We start from the raw sequence: 14,314 nt of genomic DNA on the forward strand, positions 1-14,314 counted from the left end.
ATACAGACGTGTAGGAGAGTCTGACTACAGTGATGGAGAGGAGGATTTTTACTATACAGAAATCAGGCTCAACACGGACTCAGTAGCTGATGGCTTAAGCAGTCTTTCCCCAGTGTCTCCATCTTTAGCATCTCCTCCTTCCTTTCCCACCCAAGACACAATCCGTCCTGAAACTTCCTGTGCCAAAACCGAGACTAAAGTGATGACACCTCTGAGCCGGTCAGCTCCTACCAACCTCTACCTCGTACACACGGACCATGCTTACCAGGTAACACCAGTGGTGTGAGCTCCAGTGATTACACTAATCTCACTAATGTTTAAAGAAATGTCACATCACAATGTTTGGGTTTTAATGGGCTGAAAGGTTTTCAGACCAGGCAAAGGCATTTTTTTTATTTAAGCTGAGATGTGTTCTTCTGAACTCATTGTTTGTTTACATGCCTGCCACAGATGGTGGACTTTGGGGTGCTGTTTATCCAGCCACACATAGGTGCATACTTCAGGTTGAGAAGAGTTGATCTGTGTATCCCACTGCCTAGATCAGTTCAGTTTTCACTGACCATAAGGAGAACCCTAGGTGATATGCTCAGATGGGGTTTCCTGCATTGTAAAAATTCCCATCCAGTCAGCTGAATCCCTCCCAGAGTCTTCATGTCAGCTTTGTTTTTGTTGAATAAGTACAAGCTCTGCTTGAAGTGTCAACAAGTACCCAAAGGATGCCAGGAACAATTAATTTCCTGTTTTTGTACAGTGTGAGATGTTAGTTTGCAGTTGTAAAGTAGAATAGGAAGAGCGAAAAAGCAAATATGGTACCTTCCTATTTTTGGAGGTGATGCTTTTCAAATGGCAGAAACTGCTGTCCTAGAACATTCCAGCTAAGTTTTGACAGAAAGCTTTAATTATAAAGCTGCATTAAAACTTGACATGTTTTGGTCTGGATACCATAAGATAAAAGAGGAATAGAGGCTTTGAAGTAGTGTGGTCCATGACCTGCATATGCACTGGAGAACTGAACTTTGTTAAATTTCTCAGATTCAATAAATATCATATGTAGCATTGTGCAGATAAAACTTTTGTGGTGTGTTTGGAGCACACCTACTAAAAGGTCAGAAGGAACTGTAGAGAATTCACAGGCTTGTTTTCGACTTTTGTGCTTGTTAAAAAGCATGGGTGGAAGCTTGGCATTGCAGGTGGAAGCTGCATCAGGTAGCATGCCAACCTGGGGACTGATGAAACCAGCTAAGAGAAGACTTCTTCGCAGTGTAGCTTAAGCCCCGCCTCAGAGTGTGAGGCAACAAGTCTAGATTGATGTCAAGTTTTGCTTCATTTGGGACTTGCAGTCATGACAGTCTGCCCTGCTGTTGGAGACCCACTCAGCTCTTTTTTACAAGCAGCCTCTGAGTAAAGCACTTGGCTAAGGAAATCCTAATTCAAGTGTTTAAAGTCCTTGAATTGGATTTGAATCGATGTATTGCATGACACAAGACTACAAGTGCCTGACCGCCATGGGCTTTTCAGGTTGTTCTGGTTTCAATGCTTAATTTCATCAGTGAGTGACACAGTCCACACTGTTCACAGTGTGCTAATTGGAACCAGGAAGCAAGGTCCCTGCTCAAGCATTCAGGCTGTCCTGGCAAAGGAAGCAGCTTCCGTAGAGAAGGTCAGTGGCATCCTCTGCCAAGATCCCTTCCGCCCTGAAAGAAGGGCCAGGAGGCAGGGTGGAGATGCAGATCTCACCAGCCAGAGGAGAAAGTGGAGATTACTTCATTGGGAGCAGCTCAAGGAACTTGCATAAGGGAGGCTGAATATTGTTCATCACAGGATTCCTGTTAAAAAAAAAAGGGGGAAAAATACAGAACTCAAAGTTCAGTCGCAAGAATCCTAAAGAAATCTGATAATTGCCATTTCCTCTATGACTGGAAAACTTCAAATAGACTACTTGTAGTGAGAAAGGTATGAGGAAACTGAGGAAAGTCCTGATGCTCTTCCCTGACCCCATCCTATGGGTGAGAAATTATTTAGAAAAATAATTGAAGAAATTCAGGAAAGTACAGCAGTTGAGGCAAACTGCACTGGGGGAGTCCCAGAGAAAGATGATGCTATAACAATACAGGAAGCAAAAGAACAAATCCCTCTGGATTCAAGGAGAGCATTTGATCTTAAAACATATAGGTAGTATTTGTTAAGCAAGAGATTAAATTTAGTGTAGGAGAAGGAGCTGGAAAGTCACAGAGAACAGCAGTGAGTTATTTTGAAAGGGTCTCTGAATGTCATTAGTGGAGTTAAATGAAAAGCTGTTCTTGGCCCTGATCTCACTTTCATTAAATCATTTTGGTAATACACCAATACTATAATAAACTTCACTGATAACAAATTTGGGAGACATCAGCAGTAAGGAAGTTATATATCAGGCTTACGTGACTAGGTGATCTTAAGAATAATAGGTTTTGGATGCAGTTTAATGTCAGAACATGTGAAGTCCTGCATCTAAGGAACTAATGAGATTTTTCTGCTATAAACTAGGGTAGTTAGAAAATTATGTAAGAAGGAAACCTATGTTCATTAATCAAGCACAGAATGACTGTGAGCCAACAATAACAGAGCTGTGAAGGGGGAAAACAATAGTTGTCAGCTCTCTTGGATAAGAAATACCTAGGAGAGAGAGGGGTTTTTGATGCCATTATACAAGGCCCCCATATAACTTGAGCTGAAATCCTGAGTTAGAATTCTGGTCAGCCAAATTTGATGTGATGGGCTCCAACCAGAAGAAGTAGAAGGAGGACATAGAGGGCATGGGTGGCCTCTCCAGTCCTGGGACTGATACCTCAGGCAAAGCAAGGGACAAGAAGAGGATGGAATTGCTGCCTGGGAAGAAAGTGAAAGGACAGGCATGAGAGGGGAAGAGGGTGAGCATGGGCTATTTCAGATATAAGGGTAATGTTGGCACAAATAAATGCAATTTGTTCATTAATATATCTTGATTGGCAATTAGCTGGAGGTCTCTAAGCAATTAAAGTTGGGGTATAGAAATTCTTCAGTTGGTTGTAATGTTGTAGTTGCTTACGTTATGGAAGAGATGGACTAAAATGTTAGCCTGAAAAAGCAGACTGTGCTTGATGAGCAAAGATGCACATCTGGGAAACAAGTGAACAAGGTGATTGTCTGTCTAAGTCTGATCATGTCTGAGGTAGATATTCAGGCACTGAGAAAAAGGAATTGAGCACTAGAGTATTTTAAGCAACTGCCAATTGCGTCAGTTTTAAACTTCATGTTTCTTTACAAAACTATTGCCTGTACCAGTTAAATTTAACTAGAGGAGCTACAGGCAGGCTCTTTCAGCACCTAGGATTTCCCTTCCAGGTCTTTCTCAAATACCTGAGGAAGTTACTGAGCTGACCCTGGGTCTGAGCTGCCATCCTTGTGGGATGCTGGGCAAAGGCAGTGCTGCCTCACTGCTCATCCAGCTCTCTCCAGTTATTTTTGTCTGGAGCTCTGTGGTCATTCACTCCTCATTTGACCAACTACTGGTACAATTTGAAGTTGCCAAATTGTTCTTGACACCTTTCAGAGAGGTTTTTGTATTTTATGGAGCTCAGTGGATGTTTGCTCTGCATGTCTGTGTGGATTTTCTTGGAGCTGTCAGCAGCTTGGCAGCCCAGAGAGCATCGCTGTCATACACAGAGGCATCTGGTGGTCTCACCTTCCTTTTCCTGGAAAGGCTGTAGGGGATTGCTTCAGCCCTTGTTTACTTGTAAGATTATCTTTAATGGGGACTATCAGGTTGTAGTTTGTCATCACTTCTCTCTGCCTGGTGGCTCAAGGAAGCACTCTCTTCCTGAACCAGTGAGACAATTTCAGCAGCCCCAAATACAAACACTTCTTAAATGAGTGTATTGTGTTATTGTCACATACCATCAACTGAAAGGCAGAAGTGAAAACTCATTTTAGCAAATTCTTTGTAAGTTTAAACCAAGGAGGGTTCTTTTTTGTGGTGACAGCCTGAAATTCAAGGGTCAAAGTGAGCCTTTGTTCATGCTGGCTGCTCACGCTCCTGCTAGGCAGGGTAGCTACACAACTATGAATTTCATGATTCTGAAAATTAAATGGGATTAAAAAAGAGGGAAAAAAAAATTCATGGAAATTCATAACCCAGTGAGAAAACCAAAGGAAAAGCACAAGATGAAAAATGCTCAACAATCTAAGCTCAGGCTATCACCCTTGTACCCCAGAGCAGCACTGGGTATTACAGCCTGGATGGGAACAACATGGGAGTTCAGTGAGCCCAAATACTTGCTTCAGTTTAGTATTTCAGGATCTGTTTTTTGAGTCCAAAGGATGATTTACAGAGCCTTGTTCTTAATAGGAAAAACTTTTAGTTGGGATGACTCTAAACATTTTTATGATAAATGAGAAATGACCAACACTTACTGTTAATCTCTTCCATCCAAGAAGCTTTGCAATCCACACTAAAATTGTGTAAAACAACTGCCATGAGTTTAAGTATGGCCCTGATTATCACTGTGGAACAGGTGGTCATCTGTGAGGTAGTTTTTGCTTCTTGCTGGCATTATTTTAAGTTACTTGTATGTGACGTTTGATTTTGTCTGTTTTTATAACAGATCTAGCTCTTAAAAGTTTTCTATGGATTCTTTTGAGAGCAATCATCTTTCTCTAAACAAGGTTCAGGAACAGTGGTGTATATATATAGCTCTGTCCCTTCCTTACTAGCTTATCCATGATTATCCCTCTCACAAGGGTAAAATGCTTGTCACCATGGAGTTTTTTTATGCCTTGGAAAATCTCTCACATATTTACCATATTTACCTTTGGAAGAGGAATGGTTCTTCTTGCTGGAATAATACTTTCTTTTCCCACAGGCCACTCCTCCGGTGAACATTCCAGGGTCAGCAAAGTTCACTCCCAATGGCAGTAGCTTTAGCATCTCTTGGCAGTCGCCTCCAGTTACCTTCACCGGCATTCCAGTAAGTGCACATCAAAAAAGGAAAGAAAGAGAGAAAAAAGGTTTTTTAGATCTTTTTGGTTTGTTTCACAGTGTGTAATAATGGAATTAAATGTGACACAGTAGATACCAAAAATAAACAAATTAAACATGTGCCTGAGTTTGCCAGCATGCCTGTTTTTAACACCTTTGTAACTCTCTTTATCAATGCAGTTAGGTTATTTTTGCATCAATGTCTACAAGCAGACCATTGAATCTATAGTATCTATAGTATTTATATATATATTTTTAACTATATGCTTACAAAAGAACATTCTGGTAGGTGCAGAGCTTGGCACTATGTCCTTCTTTTTTGTGCCACTAAGAGATTTCTTTAAAAAGTAGATGGAAAATCAGCCTGGTGATGGTTATGCTAACAGGCCAGTTGGATTCAGGCAGTGGGGCTATTACCTAAATGAACTCTGAAGGTGAAGCATTTTTGAAAGGCAGCTGAAAGAAACAATTAAATTAAATGCAAAGTCCTATTTTAGGAGGCTACAAGTATGTAGCCCCTACTAATAGCAGAAAAATGTTGTTTTATACAGAAAATATGTTCAGTATCTACTGCATTTTGTTATTAATAAATATTGCAGTTTGATAGCTTTTTAATGAGGATGTATTCGATGGAAATTCAACACTGACCTTTCTTCAAAAAAGCTGGCATACGAGGCCTAATTCTATGAAGAGTGATGCTAAAATCCTAAGGCATCAACAGGACTGCAGAAATGTGATATTTGCTTAAACACAGAATTGCAATGATTCTAAACGTGTATTACACCACAGTGTAGGTGTGGTACTGTGGGGGGAGTGAAAAACCTTCATGAAGAGTTGCAAGGGATTCTGCTTGTAGTGTCTGCTGTGGAGACTGCTGAAAGTAAATGCAAATCACTGTTTATGAGTAATGGGAAATCTTCTCTATGATTAATATAAATAAATATTAATGTAAAGTATCTTCATTTATTGGAAAGCACTGTTCTCATGATAAATTGATATTCTCTAATCATAAACCTTTTTGGTATCATAACATCTCATTTAATATTACACTTCATGAATTTATGAATTTTTAAAGTGTGTTATATAAGGCACACTGCTCATCCAAAGAACCATATAGCTTTTTTTCTCCTGACAGTGAATATTAGACAAGGCGATAAGAGATACTATTTCCCTCCCTTCTCTTCACCAAGTGAATCTCCAAAGCTTCTTACTGTCAACCTTTGGCAAATCTTGGAGATTTTCTGCAGAGGCTGTGGCATCCTGCAGAGCTGATAAAAATGAAAGTGACTGAATCAATTACACTGCACTCTGCCAATGAATATTTATTAAATTCCATCAAGGAACAACTAACAGTGAAAGACATCATGCTGGCAGCAATTTCAACAAGAGTGCCTTGACAGAGTGTGCTATCCACAGAGTTCCCTGAGAATTTGATTTCCCAACAATGGGGTTGATACGGAGTAATTATGAAACTGGCTCCTTTTGTGAAGTAGCGAAAACTGGTGCCAGGAGTGTTGGGAATCTAAAAATGCAATTAGTCACATTGTAAATCAGACATTTAAGAGGGCAGGATTAGACATGTATGCACCGAGTTTCCTTGTTCAGGCAACAACGCTGATCTGTGCCTGTAGAGTGGAGAGTTCTCAATAGAATTTAAGAAATGCTAAATCACTTTCAGAGAATTCAATGGAGATGGCAATGATTTAAGTACAATTTGAAAGTAATCCCAATACAAAAACTGGGGGAAGCAGTGATGCAGAATTATAAACTGCTCAGGGAGCCGTTTGAACTGCCATTATAGCTCTAACAACATTTATAAGGCTGTTTAACAAAGAAAAAAAATAATTATAAGAAAAAAATCTTCCAGGTTTGCACACATTTGGCTACTTTGTCATCAGTGTGATCATTTATGAATTAAAAGATTTGCCTGCAGTGAAAAATTATGTGCAATAAGTGACGGTACAAATGCAAATTTATGTTAAATATCTGTATATTAAATATAAGTTTTATTTCTCTTTCAAAGTAAATTAGATATTGCTTTACAAAATCAGGGGTCTGGCAATTCCCACCCTTACACTGAGTGTAGGTACTTCACCTGCATTCAGACTTCCTTCTTCTCTAATGGGGTATATTTAAGGCCAGACTATGTGAGAGAGCCAGGATAACAAACTCACACAGTTGTGATATACATGGTCCCTGAGATGAGACACAAATCTGTAGAACCCAAGGGAATCTCAGAGAGTAAGTCCAAACCATGACTTTTTGCCTGACGCTTAATACTGAAGCAAGCAGTGTTCTAAAATGGCTTTGGAATACTTTCCTGGCCTGGACAAACCACTGAACAGGAAAAGATTAGGTACAGATTTGAAAAAGTGCATAGGTCTACATATTTTAATATAGTCTTCTTTCACTTTTTTTTTTGACACATACCATTTCCCCCTTTCATTCCTGTGGACATTGAATTTCAATGACATTGAGCACTTCCTGCTTTCTCTCCTGGGAACTGGGGTGTTCAAAAACCAGGAGCTGCATTAAGTCCTTGTTTTCAGAAAGTCTTTAGCAGAGCAGCACTGAAAGGCCTTTGTGAGTATGGGTGTACTTACCAGCAAGTAACTGAGCACTTCAAAAGCACCCATACATGCTGCCGGGTCAGTTGGGCTCAGTATGTGGCTGCTCTAGGCTCAGGAGTGTTCACAGTATCTAAACACAGGCATTTATTTAGATGTCTTGTAGCCATAAAGGAGGAGAAGTGGCCAAGGTCGCTTGGTCTGTTCATCCTGGAGAAGAGGAGACTGAGGGGAGACCTCATTTCAGTTTAGAGCTTCCTTGTGCGGGGAAGAGGAGGGGCAGGTACTGATCTCTACTCTGTGGTGACCAGGGACAGGACCCGAGGGAATGGCTTGAAGTTGTGTCAAAGGAGGTTTAGGTTGGTTATTAGAAAAAGATTCTTCCCGCAGAGGGCGTTTGGGCACTGGAACGGGCTCCCCAGGAAAGTGGTCACAGCACCACCAGAGTCCAAGAAGTGTTTAGGCAGTGCTGTCAGGCACATGGTGTGATTCTTGGGGATGTTCTGTGCAGGGCCAGGAGTTGGACTCGATGATCCTTGTGGGTCCCTTCCATCTGAGGTTATTCTGTGGTTCTGTAATTAGGGGAACCTCCAAAGCCCTTTGTGCTCTGAATCATGCATAGGTTAGATCCCAAGGCTGATGGGAAATACACTTTTTCATACCATTTTTCTAAGACAACTTTGCAGGTGAAAGGTTGAATGTTGGAACAGTTATGAGCCATGGTGAGGTGTTGTTCTTTGCTGAAGCAAAAAGGACAGACTGATTGTTCTACCAGTTGAGGCTGAGAATAAATCAGCCACACCCTAGGGATGCATGAGGAGAGTGAATTAAATTATGCAAATGGAATGAGCCACAGTGAAGTCCATATGTCTTGGTACTGGAGGACTTAACATAATGACCATGTACTTCCACTTCTATGTAATGTATGATAAAAGTCTTCCTGAATGTCAGTATCATCTCCAGCATCTGATACTTACATGTGCCTGCTATATGACCCAAAAAGGTTGAACAGGCAAGATCTTTGATAATCTGATGTTTACAGATCACAAATCTTCTCTCAAACCACAGTTCCCCCCCAGGAGTTGTAACTGGAAACTCCAGGTCCTTGCTTCAAACAAACAGCGTTATTTCACTCTGCATTAGCCAGCACTTCAGACACGAAAAGCCTCCAAGGGCAAGGATTGCCTTCTCAGGGCTTGCTCTTAATCTGCTCTTAGTGTTCCCTATAGAGAGCAGCTGACTGCTATTGTTTAGACCTGCAGCAAAGCCTATCAAAGTACACTAAAGCTCAGCTTCAGTGCTGTGTGGCTGCCTTGGTGTGCCAGTCTGTGGAACCATCGTGCAGGGACCCTCTCAGGAGAGTGCAAAGGAGGAGTCTGAGTGCTGTAATTACTGCTCCAGCCAGATCTCTGTTTGGAAGTAAGCAAGATAATTGCTTATAACATAGGAGGCCATCCAAGTACTCTTCTGTTCAATGACAAGCAGCTAGTATATTGAGTGTCAGTTACTAGTGGTAGACATAGAATAATGTCTAGTTTTTAAAATGTTTCTGAACCCTAGCACAATGAGTGGAGATCTCTGGTTACTGGTAATGACTGGAAGACTGTACCATACCTGACTGACCAGACTGTGTCTGGTGAATGCCAAATACTACAAAAGTGCTATTGCTTTGCATTTTATCTTCAGTGTTTCAATGATTATTAGGTAAAACATGGAAAGTGGTTTATAAAAATTTGGAAAAAAGTAGCAGAGAACAAGCTGCCCTTAGTATTCTGGAGGGATAGAACAAAAGGAGCTAATGTGGTCTTTGGATGTAAAAAACATGATAAGCTGGCAGAGAGAGAAGAAATTTCTTCCAAGTTTTGCAGATATATTTTGTATATCAGTAACGGTCTAAGTTTGTTCAGTGTGAGCCACATACACAGTTTAAATCAAAAACCTCTCTTGCTACTAGCCAAGAGTAAAAGTTGAAAGAGTGTCTGCACTCAATTACAAGCATTAGTTTTTTGCTGCTATGGAGTAGCTTTAAAATAGACTTTGTATCAAAAATCAAAGCACATACAGAAATGCTCTTCAAGTGAGGTCAGTCAGTTCCCTCTCTTCCAGGTATTGTAGAGCTTGAAAAGGGCAGGAGGGAAAAGTCATAGCAGTGCAGAGAACTGTGACCATCCCTGCAGTTCAGCAGGAGGCTGACTGTGCACTAGATGCTACATTCAATATACAACAAAAAAAAAAGAGTGTTCAGAATTTTTTTCTGGTATTTTAGATGTAAAGTGATTGTGGCCTTCACACAGGAGCAAAATAAGACCATAGTAAAATAATTTAGGTATTATTTTAGGCCAAACTTTATGCCATGTGATCACTAGAATGATGTTGCCAAGCCCCATGCTCATGTAGGAGAATTTGGAAAGTCTCAGAAGACCAAAGTACACCCTTCCCTTGGAAATATTCACAGAGAGGGCACCCACTGAGAAGGTTTACTGTGCAGGGTAAGGAGATACATCTTGTTAGCAACTTTGATCAGAAGGGCTGCATTGTGCTCCCTGCCTGTTAAACCTCTAGGGGCCCCACTGTAAATGCTCTTCAAACCCTCTTCTCCAAGGGTGTCTCTCCACAAAGAGTGCCAAGTGACAGACGGGAGCAACAAGTTAAATTCCTTTATTTCATAGAAGATTATTGGTATTGATCTCACCACTGGACAGAGTTTATTTTTCCATTTATTTTCTTTGCTTAAATTGGAGAAGGTTTTCATAGGAGCTATTCAGAGTTTTTAAACAAGAATGAACGTGTTTCTTGTCTTTTCCAAAACCTTCAGTGATGCTCATCTGTGTTTTGGATTGCTCTAAGAGAATGACTGGAAATACAGGAAAACAAAGAGAAGCTAATGTAATGTACCTAATGATAAATTAACTTTTCACTTAATTATGTTTGTATGTTATTTAGTCACCTTTCCTGGGTATCCTTGCCACCATGCAGCATCATTTGCATTGTCTTGGAAAAAGTATTTATACTGCATTCACATGTGTATGTTCTTTGTAAGCAGCTTTTTTGTCTGTATTGACAGGTCTCACCAACCCATAATCGTCCTGCAGGGAGTGGAGAGCAGAAACAGTCCCACACAGTTCTTTCATCACCGCCTAGAGTAGCATTTGGCTTGAGGTATGGGACCATTAGCTCCTGCTGACACTACAGCCTCACAACTTGGAGGGTATTCAGTAAATAAGTTGTCAGTGGCCAGAGAATCAGAAAAAGCCCACCACCAACCCTGATTGCACTTGTCAGGCAGGTTCTTGCTAGAGCTCTTCAAAGTAAGCGTTCAGAACCTATTTTTCTTTTTGCTACCATCAAAGGTAAAGTTCAGCTGCACTGTCTGGCTTTGCACTTTTCCCTGAAAGTCTGGTCTGATGTGTTTATCACCATTCAGTCAGAATGGCATTTGGCTTTGAATGAACTATAAGAAACCCTGTATTACAATAAATTAGATTAAGGCAAAGCTTTTTATGCCTTGTCTTCCTAGACATAAGCTGCATTCATTACTGCTAAATTTAACTGATATTTGACCAGAATCTACTTTTAAAGTGTTCCAAAAGTTAGGTTAAAAAATCAAACTGTAATGCTAAATTTCTTACAGTAAAGCAACTCCTTATTTCTCATAGTTCTAAAGGTGACTGTACCCAAAAATGAGGCAAAAAGAAAATTTCATACTTTTCATTTTCTTCATGACTCTCAGATCATTGCATATGCTACAAACCAAACTTGGGATCTTCCCAGTTCATGGATTGTGCCCATTAATTAATATTCAGTAACCAGAAAATATGTGGGTATGCAAGAAAGGAATCCCATGTGTGCCATGCAACATATAAAAAAGGTATTAAACAGTTCTGTTGGTACAGTTACTTTATTTAAAGATTCTGGGACAGGTGGTATTGCAGTAGTGAATGTTGCATTGCTTGGTGAAGCATTGCTCCTCAGATTTGCTGTCTTGCTGTGTGTTGAATTAAAAAATCCATTTTAACAGTTACTTGGATCATTTTCTAAACTTGTGATCTTTCAAGCATGGTTGTAAGTTGGAAAACAGGACAATTGTTACAGCTTTAAAAGCAGGCGCTGCCCACCTTGCTGGCTTTGGGGACCACAGAGAAGGTGCACACAAGAATGTGCTGTGAGTGAGAGCAACTTCCCATTCACTTTGTTGTTTTTCAGTCAATGAGCTCAGAGCAAACTGCAGGAAGGACCAGCAAGGTTAGGAGCTGGTAGCTTTTACCTGCTTTGGCATAGCTGATACCTGTTGATGGTCGAGGTCTGCTGCTCTGAGCTATTCCAAATATTTTACCACAGCTCTGCAGCACTTTAGCCTGTGGAACAGCTATGACTGCCCATTACAGCTTGGCACTTCATGTGCCTAAAGTATAATTTACTAAGTCCAGGTTTAGTTGCTGGCTAAAGTCAGGGCAGTATGTTCCTGGGATCATCCCAGGAGCAGAGGAGCAGGCTCAGCAGCTGCTGCAGAAGCTGTGGGAGCCAGGCAAGGAGAAGGCCTGGTCCCTGAGAATGATGGAGTCATGACCATACATGTGTCTGTCACTTCATCAGCTCCCAGCTGGAATGAAACCAGCCCAAACCCCATGAAAGGCCATGGGTTCTCTGCCTCCTGCACTCCACTGAGTTTGTTGTCCTGGTCATAGGGTGAAAAGCAAAACTACTAAAGCATCTCGTTAACGAGCTTCCCTTTCTCTCTGACAGGAAGCCTAGAGGGGAGGGGAAAAAGTGTCGGAAGGTCTATGGGATGGAGAACAGAGATATGTGGTGCACTGCCTGCCGATGGAAGAAGGCCTGCCAAAGGTTCATCGACTAATGATTGAAATTATGCAGAGGATTTGGGGAGGGGGAGGACAACAGCAGAAGCAGATTGCTGCAGCTGCACGGATCACTTCCCATTTTCCCCTCCAGTGATGTGGTGTTGGGGGTTTTGGTTTTTTGGGGTGGGTTTTTTTTTGTTTTTTTTTTTTTTTTTGTTTTTTTTTTTGGTTTTTTTTTTTTTTGTTTTTTTTTTTTTTGTTTTTTTTGGTTTTTTTTTTTTTTTTTTTTTTGGGTTTTTTTTTTTTTTTTTTAAGAGCTTTGTATTTCTAAATGAAGCACTTGTAGCCAAGGAGAAGCACTAATTAAAACCTGTGTGGAGCAATAGAGCGAAGAAAAAAAAGAAAAGCAAAACCAAGACCACACAACAAAATCTGTCTCAGTAAGTGTGGAAACCAGAGCAGCTATTAGTGTTCTTCTGTAAAAGAAAGGAAAATGTTAATCATTTTGCTAACTCTGTGAGCTGCTTGCTCCCTAGGATCATTTTTAACCATTTCAGTCTTTCTGCTGTGAACATCTGTATTTGCTAAACTGAACAATTTTTCTTTTCCTGAAACGAAGATCTCTTTTTGAAAGCTTTCTAATAAACACTTCAGAGTCATATAAGCTACAGTTTTCTCAACAAAAGCTGTATTAAGACTGGAGACTGCTAAATAATTCTCCTGATACAAATGATCATGATTATATTTTTGAAAAGGGCATGTGGGGAAGAGTTGGGATTTTCATTTGATTGTTTATAGGAGAAAAGCAAAGCTGATTTTGCAAGAAGGACAAGCAGCACTCATGGAAGTTGTTTAAAAGAGGCACAGACCAGTGGAGTGGAACAAAGTAATTTAAGTACCAAATTGGATTTTGATCCTCTAGAGGAAGAAAAGCAGCAATGGCAAGTCACCAGCAGATACTGTCACGAGAAGTCTGAGGGAAGAAATACAGTGATGCTTGATTGAAACCCACAAGGATATAAGGGGGCTCCAGTAGCTTTTTTTATTACTCTCCCCTTTCTGAGGGGGGAGGAACAGTTGGACCAGCACAGCTGTTGCTGCAGGAGGCCTGTGAAGGACTGGTAAATGCAGCCACGAGGATTATATGTAATAACTAATTCAGGGAAACGATCCAGCCCAGCAGTTCTGCTTTTGCTTCCTTTTCTCTTATTTCAGAGATTGTTGTTAAGATAATGGTTTGTTCAGCTTTTTCTTTTAAAGTTTTACTTTATACTAAGATTTATTTGATGCAAAAAATTGGTAGAGAAAAGAAAATACCCTCTTTCCACAACATCATCTCGGAAAAAGAAGTACAACAGCAAAGGAACAACATATTTGTGGTAAAAGACCATTCCTTAATATATGAATTAACGAGTTTCTCTATTTGCAGTACTTGGATTGATTTGGGTATTTCAGTTTCTCTGTCCATTAGGAAGTATACACTGGAATGAGGCAACCTGGTGTTCTGTGTCCACTTGTATCAAATTACTGTTAATGATTATTTCAATGCAAAAAATAAAGGAAGGATTTACTAGGAAGTGAATGTACATGGCGAAATAATACTTGCCTGTTAAAGAAAACAAGACGTCTTAAAAAAAATCAAAGACACAGAAGCAAAACTTTGCCTATTAATAGAGGCTGAAGGGCCACAAATGCCTGGGTTATTTTTTTTCATAACATTTGAACCAAACAGTTTTCTAATTTTTTTAATTGTCTAAGCTGTCTCATTCTCATAAGAGGACTTTTAAGTACCTAAACAACTTTCTAAAATCTGGTCCAAAGTTCACTTGATAGCTTTATTAAGTGTGCAGCGCTGCTTGTGTCTGTGTAAAAGCACAAAATAACAGTACAGTTGTTTGGAATATACACTGAGGATTCCATAGGGTAGCAGTGAAAAGAAGAATCTATAATAGGAG

The 14,314-nt window shown here is 40.2% G+C and overlaps 1 protein-coding gene across 1 annotated transcript in view; it reads left to right on the forward strand.

Moving 5' to 3' along the window:
* ZNF704 (zinc finger protein 704) overlaps positions 1-12,541 on the forward strand; it is an 86,228-nt gene extending 73,687 nt beyond the window's left edge. The window contains exons 6-9 of the mRNA XM_041464345.1: positions 7-268; positions 4,878-4,982; positions 10,625-10,719; positions 12,304-12,541. Coding sequence (XP_041320279.1) covers positions 7-268; positions 4,878-4,982; positions 10,625-10,719; positions 12,304-12,415 — 574 coding nt within the window. The 3' untranslated portion in view covers positions 12,416-12,541. The remainder of the gene's footprint in view (positions 1-6; positions 269-4,877; positions 4,983-10,624; positions 10,720-12,303) is intronic.
* Positions 12,542-14,314: the final 1,773 nt, after the last annotated feature.

The sequence above is a fragment of the Pyrgilauda ruficollis genome, unplaced genomic scaffold (assembly GCF_017590135.1).
Source record: "Pyrgilauda ruficollis isolate IOZ18807 unplaced genomic scaffold, ASM1759013v1 scaffold18, whole genome shotgun sequence".
In the NCBI taxonomy this organism is placed as follows: Eukaryota; Metazoa; Chordata; class Aves; order Passeriformes; family Passeridae; genus Pyrgilauda; species Pyrgilauda ruficollis.